The 19736-nt window shown below is 45.0% G+C and overlaps 1 protein-coding gene across 7 annotated transcripts in view; it reads right to left on the reverse strand.

The window, feature by feature from the left end:
• LOC138300179 (uncharacterized) overlaps positions 1-19736 on the reverse strand; it is a 395471-nt gene that overhangs the window by 295481 nt on the left and 80254 nt on the right. For all 7 annotated transcript variants that reach the window (XM_069239151.1, XM_069239155.1, XM_069239156.1 and 4 more), the window contains one exon: positions 15874-15973. In XM_069239151.1, coding sequence (XP_069095252.1) covers positions 15874-15973 — 100 coding nt within the window. The remainder of the gene's footprint in view (positions 1-15873; positions 15974-19736) is intronic.

Below are 19736 nucleotides of genomic sequence, written 5' to 3' on the forward strand. Positions count from 1 at the left end.
AACAATGGGTTGCTCTTTTGGAGGCCGCAAGAGCCAACAATGCCTCCAAGTTTTGGAAGCTGATCTCAAATGGCAGCGGTAACTACCGGCCTTTGCCTGGCACATCGATCCTCCCGGTAGTATGGGTAAAACACTTTGGGTCACTTTACTCAGGGGCTAACAAACCTAATTTTAAGGAGTTGAACATCATTAGGGAAATCGGTGTCCCTCCAATTAAGTTTTCCCTAGCCGAAACTAAGGCAGCAATAGCATGCCTTAAGTGGGGAAAGGCCACAGGCCTCAACAAAATACCTGGTGATCTCTATAAATCAAACCCCGATATTTGGGCCCCTTGCCTGAATAAGGTTTGCAATGCAGTTGCCGCAGGAGCACACATTCCTTGCACATGGAGGGGAGCTGAGATAGTCCCTTTTTTTAAGAAGGGCAGTCCCTGCGCTCCCTTTAACTAATGTCCAATAAGCTTGCTTGATAACTTCCAAAAGAATTTTGCGAAGCAGATTCTGTTTTACTTAGAAGAGTGGATTACAGAGAGTGGGGCCATTTCTGATTTACAGGCAGGTTGTAGACCCACGGTCAGTACAATAGATCAAGTCCTGAGGTTTCTGGCAACCAAATGGAGGACTGTGGATATCGGAGGTGGAAATCTATATGTGGCCTTCATTAATCCCCGAGCTGCCTTTGATATAGTTTAAGGAGGACGATTTTATCAGACACATAGCCAGGATGAAGAAGGGCACCCTGATGATCCCCCTTAGATTAGATCTTGGGATGAATAGTATCAAAGATGTAGCAGGTTTGAGACCCCCCTTATATTGGATCCGCCTCTGGAGGACAGAGGAACTAGAACCCTTTCGCGAGGCAATTAAAGACCTAATAAAGAATCAAAGTAGCTGGAAAAAGGTCAGTTGGCTGAGGTAAATGAAATCAGTCTGGGATGACTTGGGTTTCCCTTAATTTTGGGAGAGGCCTGACTCAATCCCAGCTAACGCTATTTCACTGGTCAAATTGAGATATTGGGAGAAGGCCAATGAGCAGATCCTTCATAGCAATGGGGTGGGTCATTTGAAATCAGAATTTTTGCTCGTCAAACTGGAGCCATGGCCTGGCAACTCTTTGACCTGCCAATACCTGCACATGCCCGCGCTTTATTCCTTCAGTTTAGATACAGCATTTTACCAGTTAATACTTTTACTACCCGGTGGTCGCAGAAAAGTCCTGATGCCAACAAATGTAAAAAGTGCAATTTATGCGTGGATTCAACTGAACACGTGCTCTTTTTTTGTCCCCTATATAAAATTCCCATGAAAAAATTTATTATTCCTCTGTGTAAGGCTTTGTTTTTATATGATCGTGCCAATGCTCATAGAATTTTTAAATATGACTCATCTACACTGGCAGTAAGTGCAGTCACTAGATACTTGTCAGCAGTCTGGTCCATTCGCCATAGGGCTAGCACAGCATTAGGTCACAATGTTTAGGCTGTATACTGGTAAAGAACTATTTAATCACGTGGCTTGGATAGGGCTTTGGAACTGACAGTATTTGGGCAATTATCTTGTTTTTCTGTTACTTTACTACCAGTGCTAGCTGTAAAGTGTAATCTCTATGTACTTGTTCAGTGTGTGTGCTATTTTAATATGAATTTGATATCTGTTTTAAGTCATATGCTTTTTGTCACACTGTGTACGCGTTTCTAAGGATTTGAGTGTGCCTAGATTATGTGTTCTTTTAATACAAATCCTGTCCTCTACTTTTTTTGCTTATATGATCCTGCAGGCAGCAGGCTCTCTTTGCCAAAGCATGTTATTTAAATTATTATGAAATTTTATTAATCTACAACACAATCTCAGTATCTTAGATCTTAGGTCAGACTACTTGCTTTTATCTTGATGACAGCATTAATCGAGAAAACCTGAATCTGTAATCACTTTTATTGTCTTGTTGGTTCTTAAATATTTGCATAATTTTACCTCTGTGATGCAGATGTTTTAGTAACCTTGGCACCCAAATGTAAAACTATGGAATGTCTTTTTTTTATTTTTTATTTCTAATGGATAATGCTGGACCACTGGAGGCCTTGGCCTATGATTGAACTTTTACTTCTAGTGTCTATGGCCTCAGAGAAGTTATCTTAATTTAATGTAAATTCTATTTTAAGCCAGTGTGGTGCTTTGTAAAGCACAATGATAATGAATGCACTTTCCTGTTTTATTGTTTTATGTGTAAACTTTTATGACCTATGGATGATTTGATTTGATTTGGTGTGGAGTACTTTTTGTGGTGTTTCACTGTGTTACTGTATGGATTATTGCAGAAATACTTTACATATTGCCGTCACAGTTAAACCTCCATTCCCTGTGCCAAGCTACCAGAGTATGATCACAGAATAATTTAGGTAGTGTTGTGACTTACCCTGACTAGGATTGTGGTCCCTACTTGACAAGGTGCATCCTTCAGCCAACTAGAGAACCAATTTCTAACAAAGATGATGTGCAGGATCTTGCATACTAGTATTCTCCAATTCATATATTGAAATATCTTTTATGTTTTCTAAAGTGTGATAGGTGAACATGTGAGTCCTATAAATACACATCCAATGCCCATGGTGTTACCTGGGACATACATCTACAGGGACTCCATCATTCTGAACTTCGTTATTGTGTTTCATAACATTGTTTTGAAAATGGAAATAGGCCAGAACTCATACATGTACTCCCTTTTTTCCATAATACACACCTCCGTTCATCTGTGTTTTCAAAATTCGTCAACTGTTTCATTAGTAGTAAGCTCTACATCTCTTGAACTAGTGGGCTCAAGAGGAATGTCCTTGACACCCTTGGCTGAACATTTGTCTTTGGAGAATTAACTGAAGTTCGTTTCCATTCTGAGCAAAGATGAATATGTAGTTTTCTTTGTTTATATCCTGTCATGCTGGAGAAAAGTTTGCAGTTCTTCCTACCATATGGATACTGAACAATGTGGGTGCAGACTTTCAATCAATGTCCAATGGTGACGGACGTTTTTGTCCTGTGTTGCACTGTTGGTGGTTTGCCTCTGTCACTGAAAGGTAAACTGTTTCTGATGGTGCGTTAGAGGATGTTGGCCCTGTTGCTATATTTGACCCTAACATGCTTGAACTCACAGGTGGCTGCCTTCTGTATGAGAGTTTCAACTTTGGGAACTATCTGACTTTCCTTGGTGCTGCATTTTAATCTTATTTCCTTAACCACATTTGAGCCTTTGAGTGCAGGGCCACTGATTCCTTCCATTTGAATATCTTAGAAGAACAAGTTACTTACCTTCAGCAACACCTTATCTGATGAAGATATATTGTAGTTGCAGATTCCCTATATGTGAATTGCCCCCAGGCGTCTGACGGGATCTAGAGAATGTTCTGAACAGTATCCCTGCACACTGTTAGGCAGCGGCGATTGGCTCTGCGTCTGTTGTCAGTGTGGTAGTCAGCCGTATATGGCGTCGCAAGTCCTATACAGGCGCCATCCCGGCACGCTGTAGTGTGCAAAACCAGGCAGACTGTGTAGAGGGTTCGGGCAAACACATGTTGTTTTACAGAGGTAAAAACCTGACCACATATGCTCTAATTTTTGTAGTAGCTTGGTCGCGCAGTTAGGCTTATAGAAGTGCAAAGCATTTGTTATAGTCACAATATCTATAAAGTAAGACACACACTCAGAAGAATAACTCAAGACCAATTTACAAAAATACTTCAGATTTTTTTTTACATTTTTAAGACCAAGATCATCAAAATTGGGCAAGTACTTTTTACATTATGAATTTTGTACGTTTTGAAAATGTCTCAGTTCTGTGCGTAATTACACACAATAGGAATCAATGGAGAAATATATTTAACAATACCTGCAAAAGGAGACATGTTGAGGTGATCGGTGGGCCTGTGGATGAGCTGGAGAAGTTTGTGGGGCTCCCGGTTTTGGTGGGAGCAGCTGCAGAAAGTTGTTGGAGCTGAGGCAAGGCCACTGCGGGGGACCACTTGGAAAAGCACTGCACAGGTGGATTTCAAGGTGAGTCCAGTAGGTCCCCTTGGAGTGGCGAGGTCGCAAGGGGTAGGGGACCCTTAGTGCACAGCTGGATCTTCGGTTAACAGCACAAGGCCACCAGGAGCAGAGCGAATCGGTAGCCAGGAGCTGTGTGCAAAGCTGCCCTAGGAAGCACCTTTGCACACAGCGGAAGGTACATCGCATTGAGGATTGCTTGCAGGTTGGCAGGGGCACTCTGGTGGGAGATTCTGGTGTTTTCTGATGTTCGACTGGGGCTTCCTCCTGGTCTTTTTGCAGTCCGGACTGGACTGTCCTTATGGGTGTCCAACGTGTAGTGATCAGTATCTGGGGCTGTTGCACGGCTTGACTACTAGAGGGTGCAGTGCCACCAAACGTGGCACACTTGTAGGGTTTGTCCTCATGGTCCGTCGGGTGGAGTTTAGTTGGACTAGGAAGCCCAGTTCCCTGGTCAGCAGCCGCTCAGTGAAGTGGACTTCACTGGTCTTCTGGTCTTTGTTGTAGGAGAGTGATGCCTTCACTCTGGAGGAAGATCTTCGGTGATTTTTGTAAGTGTGGAGGTCCTCTGGGGGTTTGTAGAGTCCATTCGATGTCCAAGCAACCCCTCAGCGAGTTTGGCACCTTCTTCTTCTGCAGCAGGACTTCAATTCTCATGCCTTGGACCTTCTTTGGTGCTGGTCTTTTTTGACTCAGACCCTGAATCTCTTGTCTAAGGGTTCCCACTAAATACTGTATTTAGTGGGCATTTAGGGGACTACCTAATAGTGACCAATGGATCATCTACATTAGGGTGGCTACACCCACTAAATGACCACTTCCTGTGGGTAGAGGTCACTTCCCTACACCTGATTGGTTATTTTCCTTCCATGCAAGATGGAGGAAAATGAAATGGAGGGGTCACCTGGCATGCAACATCTTAGTGGTAGTGCAAGCTGGGGCTGACCACTCCTGCTGTCCTTTGTGTGTTTTCCTGCCATTGCTCCCGCCAAACATTGGGGTTTGCAACAGGGGCTGCCATCTGCTACTAGCAGCAGGTTTGGGGGTCGAGTTTTAAGGGCGGTAAGCCCTTTGAAGCTCGCTAGCAGGCGGTGCACTTTCCTGGGGGGAGGTGCCCAGGAAGGGCTTTGTTCTGGGACCCAGAAAGCAGGATCTCTCACCCCAAGGTTCCGGAATCTTGTCTGGTGGTGGCAGGCTGATTGTGACAGGCCAGCAACCATGCCAGGGTAGTTAGCTTTTGCAGGGGGCACCTCTAAGGTACCCCCTGGGTACATTTGGAATAAATCTAACGCTGGTACCAGATTAGATTTATCATTCTGAGTTGTTTAATACCAAAACAACCCAGGGTTCAGAGTAGCCATCATGTATCTGTGAAACTCATACTGACCAGTGTCCAGCACATGTATTAAAATGGCTGCTCTGCTCACTTACTATGTCCCAGGTTTGGCAAGGACACAGTAGGGGTATATTTGTCATGCTTCTATGCCCACACATTCAGTATTGTGCACCCTTCCTTAGGACCAGAAGTCCTGCCAGAGGGGTGACTTACCTATATTCCATGCAGTGTGTAGTGAACAGGGCACAAAGGTTGTGTGCAATTTCAAGTTTGCATTTTAGGATTGCACCAGGACAGTCAGTCTGCAATGGCAGTGCTGGGTGTATTTGGATGCATGGCCCTTAGGGGTGGCACAATCTGTGCTGCTGCCCTCAGAGGCCTACCCTTAGTACCCAAAGCAAAGCCCTGAGTACCCAAGTACCATTTACTAGGGACTTACAGTGGCAGCTAAAGGTGTCACCAATTGTATCAATACCTTTGCAATTTTTAGGGAAAGCACGCTGGCACTGAGGACCTGGTTAGCAGCATCCCAGTGCACTATAGTCCAAGCTGCATCCAGAAACCAGGCAAAACGTATGTGTGGGTACTGCAAGAGGGTGCCAGTTCCCCACATGTAGCTCGAGGAGAATGAGCACACAAGCCTTCAGGGAGTTGCTATTTGGTTAGTGCGTAGCTGATCTTAATGCAGAGTACTACCCACCTGGAGATGGTCCGCTTCTGCACTGCTCGATCTTTCTTCGCACCCACATAACTGAGAAAGAGTTGATCATTCACCCAGAACTCTTTTGTACAGTTAAGGTAGAATGCCAATGCTCTTTTTTGGGTGTAGGCAGTGGAGTCTCTCCTCTTCTGTAAGAGGATGTTGAGGGGATGAGTAAAAAATAGATAACGTGAAGAATTTGCCTACATGAAAGGGAAAAACCACTTTTAGCAGAAAGGAGGCCCTAGTGCAAAGCACCACTTTGTCAGGATAGTTGAAAAGGTAGGGAAGCTTAGATTACAATACCTGCAGCTCACTCACCCTGCGGGCAGCTCTACTGGCCACAAAGAAGGCTGTTTTCAAAGTGAGAAGCCTGAGAGGACAGCTGTGGAGATGCTCAAAAGGAGCGCATATCAGACAGGTCAAAACCAAATTCAAATCCCATTGAGGCATAATGAATGGGGATGGAGAAAAAGGTGGGTAAGGCCTTTGAGGAACCTATTTACAATAGGGGCCTTAAAAAAAGAAGCTTGATAAGGCAACCTCAAAACCACAGAAATAGCAGACAAACTTTAAGGGTGCCCATAGCAGGGTCCTTCTGGGCCAGAGAAAGGATAAACAATAGGACCTCAAAAAGAGGGGCAAAAAGGGAGACAACAGACTTGTCTGTGCACCCTGGCTCACGTTTCTTCCAACGACAAGCGTATACAATTTGGTGGAGGGAGGCCTGACTGTCAAGATTACGTTACAGACTTTGGGCAGAAGTTTTAAAGCTGTCAACAGTTGCCGCTCAACCTTCACACAAGAAGGCAAAGAATTGACAGGCTTAGGTGCAGAACCCTTCCCGTACTGCTGTGATAGAAGATCCTCCCAAAGGGGCAGTTTCATCGGAGGACTGAGGGACATTCTCAACAGCTCAGGATACCAGACTCTCCGTGTCCGGTCTGGAGCCATTAGTATTACTTGGGCCATGTCGTTCTTGATCGTCCTGAAAACTCTGGGCAGAAGTGGGATGAGCAGAAGGGAGTACAGGGAGTCTGAGTTTCACTTACGGCGAAAAGCGCCTACGAGCGATTGCCGCCTTGGAAACTCCAGCATGCAAAACTGCTTACATTTCGCGTTCTCTGCAGAGGTGAACAGATCTAACCAAGACTCTCCCCCACTGCTGAAAGAGAGCTGGCGCCATCTCCAGATGGAGACGCCATTTGTGATCTGGATCTGGATTTTGGTTGAATTTATCTGCTCAGACATTCCAAGAGCCCGCCAGATGATAAACCACCAGGGATATGCTCTACTCTTCCAGCCACGTCCAGAGGCACAAGGGGTCCACAACCCCTTCTCACCCCGCTTGTTGCAGTACCACATTGCGGTGGTGTTGTCTGTGAACACCTGTACCATCTTCTCCTTGACAGAGGGAAGAAATGCCTTCAATGCTAGCTGGATCGCATGGAGCTCCAACAGGTTAATGTGGAGTCTGGAATCCGTTGGGAGACCAGATGCCTTTGATCTCCACCTCTCCCCGATGGTTGCCCCATCCCAGGAGTGTTGCATCTGGTACTACTGTGGTGAAGGCAGAGGAATCTGCCTTTGACCCAATCGTGGTTTGTTAGGCACCATTGCATATCTTGAGCAGCACCCTCAGAGATCAGGACCTTGTTGGAGAGATTCCCCTGATGCTGTGCCCACTGGAACTTCAGGTCCAACGGAAGAGCCTGCATATGCCATCTGGCATGTGTCACTAGTAAGTATTCAGGAGGCCAGGAGGCCATGAGGCCCAGCAGTCTCAAAGTCATTCTCACGAAATCCAGAATAAAGGCTAAAACATCAATATCACAGCCTGAATGTCCCAGACTCGCCGCTTGGGAGGATAAGCCCGGAACTGCACTGTGTCCAGAACAGCTCCAATGAAATAGAGCATCTGAGAGGGAGCCAAGTGTGACTTTGGCACATTTACAGTGAACCCCAGCGAATGCAGGCGGTCCACCATAGTCTGGAAGTGGGAGATGACAGCCTGGGGCGAGCCCGCCTTCAACAGTCAGTAGTCGAGATGGAGGGAAGACTGAAACCCCTGATCTGCTCAGATGAGCTGCGGCCACTGCAATCAACTTGGTGAACACTCGAGGGGTGCTGGCAAGGCCAAAGGGGAGCATGGTGGACTGAAAGTGCATAAGGCCTACCTTGAACGGAAAGTAATGTCGGTGGGCAGGTAGGATAATAATATGGAAATACCCGTCTTGCAAGTCCAAAGCTACCATCCTGTCTCCTGAGTCCAGGGCAGATAAAACCAGAGCCAGAATGAGCATTTACAACTTCTCCTTCTTGAGCAAGAGATTGAGGGATCAAAGGTCCAGGACAGGGAGGAGGGCCTTGTCCTTTTTGGGTACCAGAAAGTAGCGGGAATAGCAACCAAAACCTACTTCTCGCAGGGGAACACTCTCTATGGCTCCCTTAGCCAAGAGAGCAGTAACTTCCTCACAGAGAAGGGATAAGTGATCCTCCATCATCCGGTCGTAGGATGGTGGCATGGATGGGGGAGAGGTAGTCTCGAAGAAGAGGGAGTAGCTCCTTCGGACTTTCTGCAAAATCCACCTTTCCGACTTGATGAATTATCAGCAGTGCAGGTGATGGACATGGTTGGAGGCCCCTTCCATAGTCACAGAGGGGCTGCTGCGATACCCAAGTGCCTGGCCGTAGCATGAGAATCCTTTAAGTGATCAAGCACCGAGTCTGCCTCGTCTCCGAAAAGATAGGTGCCATCAAAGGGCATGTCCATCAAAGTATCCTGGACATCTGCTGAAAAGCCAGAGGTCCTCAGCCAGGCATGGCGCCTCAGGGCCACTGTCTACAAAACTGCTCTGCCTAGCAAGTCGTTCGTATCCAGTCCGCAATGGATGGTGAACTTTGCTACGTCTCTCCCATCAGCAACAGCCTGAGAGAGTACAGCCTTGGCCTCCTTCGGGACCTGTGGCAGCACTTGCACAACTGTATCCCACAGCATGTAGGAGTAATGCCCCAAAAGGCATGCAGTGTTCACATATGCTTGGGTGGTGGAAGAAAAATACTAGGGTGGTGGAAGAAAAAATCTTCTTCCCAAGTATGCCCAACCTTTTGGATTCCCTATCCGGAGGCTTACATAACCAAGCTCTCAGGAGTGGGGTGTTGTGTCAGAAAGCTTGGGTCCTCTGGAGAGATATGGTGGCAGGCAATTGTTCTGTTCTTAGGAAGCCCTCTGCTGGGTTTGGACCAGGTAACCAGTAGGACATCCGTGAGGGCTTTATTAAAGGGGAGCATGGGTTCTGAGGGGGAAGCTCGAGGTTGAAGCACCTGTGTCAGGAGGTTAGGCCTGATGGCCACCGAAGACAACTCAAGGTCCAAGACCCCATCTGCTCTTCTCACCACCATGGAGCAGAAAGCTCCCTCCTCCGTAGCCATGGCAGGGGAAGAAAGCATGCCAGTATCTGGAGAAGTATCCAGGCAGTTGTCCTCACCCAAGTCTGTATGTCAGTCCATAGGGTTTTGAAGCTGGTATTCGAAAGGGTCTAGCGACCCCTCCCATTCCTCACAATAACCTAGCTCATAAGAAAGGAGCTCTGGATTCGACATAGGAGGCAATGCTCCAGCCGGCGCCAGCATGGTATGATGCCCATCTGGCTCTGTGTTGGAATTGGCAGAGAGAATGGGGATAGTACCACCCATGGGCACGGGCTGTGCTGGGAGTGTCGGCATTGGGACCAGCATTGGGGAAGGTTGGAGTGGTATAATCGGCATCGGTCCAGACGTGGAACTGGATCCCTCGATGCCCCTCCGCACCAAAACCGCCAACGCGGAACCCAAAGGGGTCCCTTTCAACTCTGTGTCAGCCTGGCCAAAAATGAGGCACATGGCCTCGTAAAGTTCTCGGAGATGGGCAGGGGGTCACTCCAGCCCCCAGAAATTCAGCGCAGGTTCCTCAGAGTGAGGCCTAGAGCGCTGATGCTACTTTATCAGCCAACTTCTTCCTTTTCTTCTTGTGCCTCAATTTACCTTATCGCCCCAAGGACTTGGAGTGGAACAACGACAATGGAGGACTCAGGGATCGATCCCATGACCTTCCTCTGAACCGAAATCTCAACTTGCGCAGTTGAACGTAAGCCTGCCATCAGATTCAGGGACTGCTCCCTCAAAGCCTTCAGATAAATAGGGCATGCTCCAGGCACCAAAGACACACGAGGTTAGATCCGTCACGGACATCGCCCGATGACAGGAACCGCAGGACTTAAACCTGGTCTTTTTCAATGACATCCTCAACGCACCAGGAGTTGAAAACTCGAAAGCTGAAAAAAGCCAGTCAAAAAATGACTGGGCAGTTGACCTCTTCAGATCATCACCTGCTGGCGCAGAAAGAAAATAATTGATGTCAGTGTGCAGGGGTGGCGCCTACACAGGACCCGCAATACCATATCCGGCGCTGACAACGGACAAGGAGCCAATCAAGGCCACCAAACGGCACATAGGGATACTTTCCAGAAAATTCTCCAGAACCAGTCTGACGCCAGTGGGAAATTCACAGGTAAGGAAGATGCAACTAGAAGTCTCTCTCAGATGACTTTGCTATAGTTACATATGAAAATATCAGTAAGCTGCATGTTCATAGCAGAAATTAAGGCCTATCAATCTATTAACATGAATAAATGTTGCTGAAGTTTCGGATGCTGTTCTTTCCACAATGTTCATGTGTTTGCTCATCTCCTCTGAGAGTGCTCCGGACGTGTTAAAGGGAACATTGCACCTCTCCCAGGCAGCAGACAGAAAATAAGGCAGTGAAATGACTCTTCGGAACATCGAATCTTGGCTGGGTGAGTTATATTTATTTTCCTGCCAGTGCTTTCCTGATTAACAGAGTTAAAAACAATTCTCCATTGTGATTTTAAAAGCCCTGGGACAAATGGAAACAGATCACAGATGTCTGCACTAGCAGAGATTAAGTGTTCATTTTTGGCTTCTGAGGTGACACAATTAAAAACAATTCTCCATTGTGGTTTTAAAAGCCCTGGAACAAATGGAACCAGATCACATATGTCTGCACTGGCAGATCGTAAGTGTTCATTTTTGGCTTCCGAAGTGTCCTGTTTGATGTCCTGTAAACTATTAAGATGTCATCCACTTGGGAGATCTCGGACATGACCAACACAATCCACTCACATCGGGGCATGAGTATCAGGTATTTCATATGTTTACCCTTGTCTGGACTCTAAAATGGTGGAGAGCTGATGTTGGAGATGGAATTTTCCCCTGGGGACAGACCTAATGCTTAGGTCTATCTAGGAGGCTATTCTGCCTGAGGGCAGTTCTGCAGAGATAATGCAACCAGCAATGGGTATTAGGCCGCTGCGAATATAGGCTGTGGTTGCTGTTGCAGTTGGAAAAAGGCATTAATCTTTCAAAGTAGGAGAGCTGGTTAAAGATGCAGTTTTTCTTCAAGATTTAAACTCTATGACTAAGATGTTGTGGCCATCCTTAATGCTGATCTGTGACCTGATGTCGATAGTCATGCATTAGAGGCTCAGCATTTATTCTCTCTCAATAACAGCAAAGCTTGTGAAGCTAGAAACAAAATCTTATGCGGTTTTCAGTCCCATTAAAAATAGGATTTTCTATTAGCCAGAAAAAAATGGTTGAGCCTTGTTAGACCTCTCAGCCTTAGGATGTTAGTCCACCAATTTTTTTTGTCTTCCTCCTCCATTTCTGCAAACCTCATTTTTGCTGGCCTCATGATTCTGTGCACTTTACCAATGATAACCAGTGCTAACGTGTGTGCTCACTCTTTAAAACAAGGTAGCATTGGCTTATGACCAACTGGCATATTTGATTTACTTATAACTCCCTAGTAAATTGATACTATGAGTACCTAGGCCCTGTAAGTTCAATGCTAGTAGTGGTCCTGCACCACCAACTGTGCCACCCACTTAAGTAGTCCTCTAAATATGTCTCAGGCCTCCCATTGCAGAGCCTGTGTCTGTAATTTTAATTGCCATTTCACCCTGGCAAAATAAACTTTTTGTCAGGCCCAAACCTTCCTTTTTGATACATAAAAGTCACCCCGGGACAGCCAGAGGGAAAGGTGCAGTGTATTTAAAAAGTTGGACATGTACCGTTAGGTAATACATGTCCTGGTAGTAAAAACCTCTTAAATCATTTTTCAATACTGCAAGGCCTGCCTCTCCAAGGGGATAACATTACCTTATTACATTTAAAAAGTTGTAATTTCCAAATGCAAACATGTATCCAGCTCATGTTTGGTGTCTTTTGAATTGCAATGAAAAATCCTATCTTATAGTAAAGTCGAATTTTGATTAGAGTTTTGAAAATGCCACTTTTAGAAAGTTGGCATTTTCTTGTCTTAGCCATTTGGTATCTTCAGCCAATCTCTGGGTCAACTGACTGGATGTAGATGGAAGTTGGATACTGATTAGTCGTCCCAGGCAGCCACACATTAGAGAGCTTAGGTGTGTCTAGAAGAGTCATCAACTGGCAGGATGGAGGTGCAGAGCTGGGCACAGCCCAGCCTGCAAGTGAATATGCTATGGTGTGCCTTCATATAAAGGACTTGTTACTCCTGCACTTCTCATGCAGCTAGCTTGGAGCCAGGGCAGAGAAGTCAGGAAAAGTGAAGCACTTCAAAAGGAATTTTCTAGAAACATCTTCTACTTCAAAGGAGGCAACAAGTATCTGAAGGCCCTCAGATCCACTCGTCAGTTCACTCTCTGGACTTGTAGAAGGACTCTAAGTGGACTGCCTGCCTCTGTGACCTGCTGTGTACTCCACAAGACTGCTTTGCTGCACCTGGAAGGACTGCTTTGCTGCCTGGAGCCTGCCATGAACTTCAGAGGCCTACCCCGCTACTTGAGCCCTATTTAATCACTTGAACTCAGGACTACCAGGTGACTACAAGTGTAGGGTGGCTGGCCTCCTGATATAAGCCTCCAGGACAGAAAAGGTTCCAACTATCTTGAACTTGCACCTGGATCCAACATCAGTGAGTCCTAACTTCTCAAGTGGTGTCCTTCCAGTTATGGACCCTTAGTGGTGGTGGTAAATGTGGCCAGATAGTCAAAGTCCAAAACTTGGGACTTAACATTCTTGACTGAAACTGCTCTGAGAACGAAGAAGACTGGGACGAACCTGCTCGTCTATGCATCCCAGGTGCATCGCCGGTTGGCCTAACTTTGCTGCAGCTACGTTATTCTCCACAGCAGCAAATTCTGTTCAGCAGTTTTACGCCAAAGGGGTATCTGGTCTCGTGGACCATTCATCAGCTACAACCTCTAGCCTCGTTCCGCTGGAGAGTTTCAAACTACATCTGACTACTTTTGTGCCAAGCTACCAGAGGCCTGCGCACAGGTTAATTCATAACTTTTGTGGTTCACCCTGAGAGAAAATGTGGTGTTTGCTTGAATAGGGGTCTTGCCCCCCTGCCATTCAACCAACAACCCAATTTCTTGCAGTAAGGATTAAGGAAAGGTTATATGAGGCTAGTTGAGAGCCCTACAGAAAACAGTGAGGTTTGAAGCCCCACTCTGGAGAACAATGATCTGTAATGTTGGTGACAGTATGATGTGAAGGAGTATGTGGGAGAAAAACTGGGAGAGGTATATCTCTAAAGTCATGATGACAGCCAAATAGAAATGTGTTTCAGTGTCACATGATGAGCAGAACGTGACATCGATATGGGAATAATCAACAAACATTTGCAATACAATCAGTCTTGCATTTGCTCCAGTTAGAGCTACTGGTGTTGTAAATTCCTAACTGAACTTTTCTTGCCATATAAATTGAAAATGAAAAGTAAAACAATAGTTGACAAAAGATTAAAGACTTCAGCAACAAGGGTGTAAGGGGACAGAAACAGACAGATGGAGAAAGGAGCAGAGAGAAGTGGACAGAGACACAGAAAAAGAAGGCTAATTATAGGGAGAGAGGAAAGGAGCAACAAGAGACACACTGGGAAAACCGCTGAGGTGCAGCAGAGAAAGAAAAGTAACCGTTCAAGCAGGGAAAGAGGTGGAGAAAGGCTGGAGGGGTGATCCAGATGGGAAAGGTATTGGAGAAAAAGATGGAGAACTATTGGTAGTGGAAATTCAGTATAAGAGAGGAGAATGATAGAGCAGAGGGATGCGAGTGAGAGTGGTGGGGAGGTTAAGAAAACAGAGTTGGTTCAGTCTAGGATCTCTAAAGCAGGTACTCCATCTACCCAGGATCTAAGAGCATGTTACAAGTCTCTACTTGATACATAACATTCAGCTCTTCTCCAAAATGTAAGTACAGTTAGAGATGCCTGTTATATGCAGTGCATGAGTGTCTGCCCACGTTACAAGCGATGCAATCTCTCCAGTCTGCCTACACTATGCACAAGGTAAAAACATTTGTCTCCTATAGATACAAAAGCACTCAGCACAGTGCACTATCTTCTCCTAGTGTGCCTGTCTGACTAAGCCCCTGGTGTAACCTGTGCACTGCCTCCTTTGGTTCATCTTACTTGCCAATAATAACAGAGTGCGCATAGTGCAGTGTTTCCTCCGTGTGCCTGTTCACCCTAAACAATACAGTGCAAGCTGTGCAGCCTATGCTGCTTTTCATTGCACCTGTCCACGTTAAGGACATGGTGCAAACAGCGCAGTGCCTTCTTCGTTTCTGCATGTCTGCCTGTAATAGGCACACGATACAAACAGTGAAGAGCTTGTGGTCAGTGCTTTTCCCTCTCTGTGTCTTCCCAGTGTTTACTGTCTCTGTATGCCTATACTAAGCACCATACAATAGTCCAGTATCTCTGCCTGTGATGTGGCATCCCACACTAAACTCTGCACAAAAGGCAGCGCTTCCCCTCATGCTGTCTTGTATTACTAACCATGAGACAGACAGAGCACTATTTACAACCTGCTTGACTACACTAATCACATGAAACATATGAAGTGTTTACCGTTTTAGCTGGCCAATCAAATGTGAATAACTTAATGAAACATACAAAAAGCACAATATTTACAGTCTGGCAACCCTAAAAGGGACACAAAAGGAAAAATGAAAAGTAAAACAGTTGACATAAGCAAGCCGATTCAAAGCACCACAGCCGATATGAGCGTTTTCCTGAAGGAAACACACAAAAGGAAAAAGACGTTCCCTCGCAGTCAAACATATAGGTAAACGTGCAATTATCCATGTACAGGTGTCGGTCCCTAAGGCGGTAACAAAACTGCCACAAGGAGGGACAACGTAAAGCATTTACCAATGATAACAAGGTATTTTTGAAAGGCAAGCCCATGACCGAGTGATAGTGATGAGGGTGAGGTAGGCGTGGTTTAAAGCCCACATAGATATCAAAACGTCAGAAAAGAAGCACTTGCGTGCCACTATGAATGACCTAAAAAGGGAGGTTTCACAATGCAGATGATTCTATGATGAAAAATATGACAGTCAAAGGTCTAACTGAAGAGAATGAGAGCTGATAAGGACTAATGAAAGAGACCTTCTTTAGTGAATAGACGGAGTGAACAGCCAGATAAGTGGGTTCACATTTACATGCTGACAGTACAACCCTCAGTAGAAAGCACAATGTAAGCTTGAGGACTATCTCTGCAACCTGAGGCTCAAGGCTATGAACTCATTATTACTCCATCTGCACTTGTTGGACTTTGTCCACATAGTCTTCATTGCTTTAAGGTTGATAAAGAGGGTATGAATTGCACTGAGTAATAATTTGCTGTTAAATTCACAATAAGTAGAAAGTACAATACAAACATAAGTAATTAATGAAATCATGATCCCATACTTACCTGGCTGTTCATTCTCATGCACTGCACAGCAATCATACACATCTTCATTACTTTCAGCTTCACATTTGGATGTGGCTTCCTGGTAATGCAGCTCATCACACTGTAAACAGAGGATATGCTAATAGCAAACATCTCAGGGTACTATGTCAGACGCCTGTCTCACAGTAAGCTGTGTCTTGCAATTAATGTTTTGATAGAAAAGTGAATGATTTGATGGTCCTGATCCGCACTTTCTTTGCAGGCCACTATCTACAAGTCACTTGGGTCAGTTCCTGTATCTTTCGTATAGACAGAAATCCGTGTGATAGAGTCATTAGGAGCTACGGAGTTTCCAAGGCTCAGCCTGGTCTCCCTTAATATGTGTTGTTTACATGGCTGCCCAATGCAAACTTAATTGAGGCTACTGGCCTGCGGTATTAAATTTACAATACACAGATTTCCGTTGACCTGTACAAAGGCTCTTTGTTGGAACCCCAATGCCATGGGTACCTAGGTACCATCTACTAGGGACTTATAAGGGGGGTCCAGTGTGCCAATTGGAATTGGTAAATTAAGTCACTAAACTATAGTGACTAATTTGGAAGCAGAGAGAGCATAAGCACTGAAGTTCTGGTTAGCAGAACTTCAGTGATACAGTTAAGCACTAGTGACAACACACACATTAGGCCACAAACTATGAGCACTGGGGTCCTGGCCAGCAGGATCCCAGTAAGATAGGCAAAACACACTGACAAATAGGGGTTTGCTATGAGCACTGGGATCCTGGCTAGCAGGATCCCAGTGAGATAGTAAAAACACACTGACACACACTCACAAACAGGCCAAAAGTGGGGGTAACCATGCTAGAAAGAGGCTCGTTTTTCACCCTCTAATGATGGTCTTTCTTATTTTTATATTGTCTACAACATATAAACGTGTATTAATGCTGGCCTTAAAGAGGTTTTTGACAGCCACCGCTGGGTTCCATAAGGCTGTCCAAAACGTCTCCTCCAAACCTAAAGCTGCACCTTCTGTGCAGTGTCTTGACACCATATTAGATGTGAACTTGGCTGTGATCTGCAAGTACAAACTGTCTCGAAAGTGGCGCGTTATCCTCAATATACAAAGACGAAAAGGGCCCTTTTTGAGCATTGTCTCTCTGAAGCTCCTGATTCAAGCAATGAGGCTTTACAGGCTTTATTACGATTTGTTGCATCTTAGCATGTGTCAGTCTTTAATAGACAAACAGGCTGTTGAAAACCGTGTCATCCAAACTATTTTTGCATGAAAAAATATGCTCACCTCCCTCTACAAAGTTTGTGCAGTTCTCAGATGATTAATAATATGGGCCTTCAGCTGCAGTGGGATTTCGTCAAACATATGCAAATTACACATACTGTGTCCTAGAATCCATAAATTAGACCTATTACCCGACAATTTATGTTGGCGATAACAAGCACATGCCATACTAAATCAAATGTATCCCTCTCCACTGTGGAAGGAAATGAACATATGTATCGCAAACATCTTTCTAGAACAATTACATTTACACTATGTCAGGGCTACACTGGACATTTTTTGTGGCTGGCCATATACTCTAAAGGTAAACATCTGATCTATCATGTGTTGATATAATTTCACCAATGAGTACAAAAAAAATATCATAGCTGAGTGGAAGCCTGACAGCTATCTCTTCAGACATGATGAGCCTATCTTATCTTTATCCGTAATGCAGATAACAATTAGTTGCAAGAATCCAAACCTCTGTGTGAGGGCAGACTATTAAGGAAAACTCAAGATGTTCACCAGCAGAAGAATATGCACTCATACATTATCATGACCCCACATACAGATGGAAGATGTACTTACCTGTAAACCTGGTTCTCTGTCGTGGGTATTCTCACGGAATCAATAAGCAGAATTTATTTGCGCACATGTGGTATCCCCTAAACAACTTTTGTAAAAATAATTTTACAAATAACACACACCTCTAGATGCAACATTCTCTAATTATTACTTTTTTGGTTTTAAAAAGTAAATATAATTATACAAATCGTCAATAAAATATATTTGGATTCAAACACAACTATACCAGACCCTTTTTAAAATGCATACATACATTTAATAATAATATGTATACTATAAAGGTCTGAGCGCAACAGTGTGCTAATTGGACACTGCATCTATAAGGAACTCCAGAGGCTGCCAGCATTACCAACGTGCAGTGCATCGTCAGGCCAGTGAGGCAGTTTATTCCGAATTAAATAGAGTGAAAGGGTCACTGCCTTGACCGCCTTGGAAACACAATGCTTATGGTTTCAGAAAGAACACCCAGAGAACCAGGTTTACAGGTAAGAAACTCTTCATCATCTGTCATGGTATTCTTTCTGAGATTCATAAATAATGGAATATAGTAGCAAGCTAAATAACGCTCAACCCTTCAGAAAGACTCCAAGGATGATGGCCAAGAGTTAAAACTTTTACTATGCAAATAGAACATGCAAAGGTCTGTCCTACCAGAGTATCTGTCCTGGAGACACAGTCTATGCAGTAATGCGTGGTAAAAGTATGTACCCATCTCCAGATCGCTTCTTTGTAAACACCTAGACTCAGCGCTTTCTACAAAGCAGTAGTAGTGCTAGTTTTGCCAGATGTAGAGTGAGCCTTAGGCCTACCAAGGAGTTTAGCTAGCTTTTTGCTATCAAGTGAATACGCAAGAAAATATTCACCTCACTATGTATTGTTTTGAAGAAGCCAATCCCATTGTGTGGAATGCATTGTAATTCACAAATAACTGGTGATTGGACTGCCCAATGAATTTGGTCGTATCCAAGCAATATTTTGGAGTCTTTTTAAAATCTAGTATTTGACGTAATCTTTCCTCTAGGTGAGTGATCTTAAAATAAATTTAGGATTGGGGTTGTTTCATTTATATGAAAATTGAAAGACCCTGAACAGAAAAAAAGATGGATTGCTATGGAAGCTGTTACGATGGAAAACGATGTATCGCCAGACATAGATCCTATAGCTCGCTTAGCCTTATTACCAAATTTGCAGCTACAAGATAAGCCACTTTCCACGAGATGTGCTTCAGGTTTGCCCAGGCAATTTGCTAAAAGTGGAGCCTATTTGTTGGGAAGGGACAATGTTGACTTCTCAAGGAGGAGTAAGGTCTCCTTCATCTCTGGGACAGTGAAAAAGATATCTCAGATGGGCTGTTCTTACAAGAAATGATGACACCTAAATGCACGTTAATGGAAGAAAAATTAAGGATAGATTTTGCCAATAAGATAAGGCAATATTTTTTCTTTTCGTTAAGCTCTTGGCCCACCTGTATTTTAAAGCACTATGTGCCTCATTTCAACCTCGGCGGTCTTTTTTCAAGACCGCCGAGGCACCACTGTGCTGAAGACCGCCAGTGCAGGCAGTTTTCCACACATCGCATCATGACTGCTGGCAGCACTCCGTCCTTTTTCGGACAGAGAGCCGCCAGCAGCCATACTGGCGGTCGGCAGGGAAGTGGAGGCTGCTCCACCTCCACTGCCCCGTCATCAGAACAACGCCCACCAAATCCCAACCCAGGATTCGGTATGGCAGTGATCTGGTGACGGGGAGCTGGCAGCGGACCAGCCCCCATGGATCCCGTTCCCTTCCGGAGGATCACCATAGAAGGTAAGGTGATCGTCGTGTTAGGGGAGGCAGGTGGGCGTTGTGTGCGTGCATGGTGGTGTCCGTGTGAGTATGTAGAGGGGGTGTGTGAGTGCGTGCATGCATGCAGGGGGTGTTGTGTGTCTAGAGAATGTGTGCAGGTCAGTCTGTCTGCATGTCTGTATGTGTGCGGGTATGTGTTGTAGTGTGTGTGTGTGTGTGTAGGGGGTGTGTAT

This window comes from Pleurodeles waltl, chromosome 6 (genome assembly GCF_031143425.1).
Source record: "Pleurodeles waltl isolate 20211129_DDA chromosome 6, aPleWal1.hap1.20221129, whole genome shotgun sequence".
Lineage (NCBI taxonomy): Eukaryota > Metazoa > Chordata > Amphibia > Caudata > Salamandridae > Pleurodeles > Pleurodeles waltl.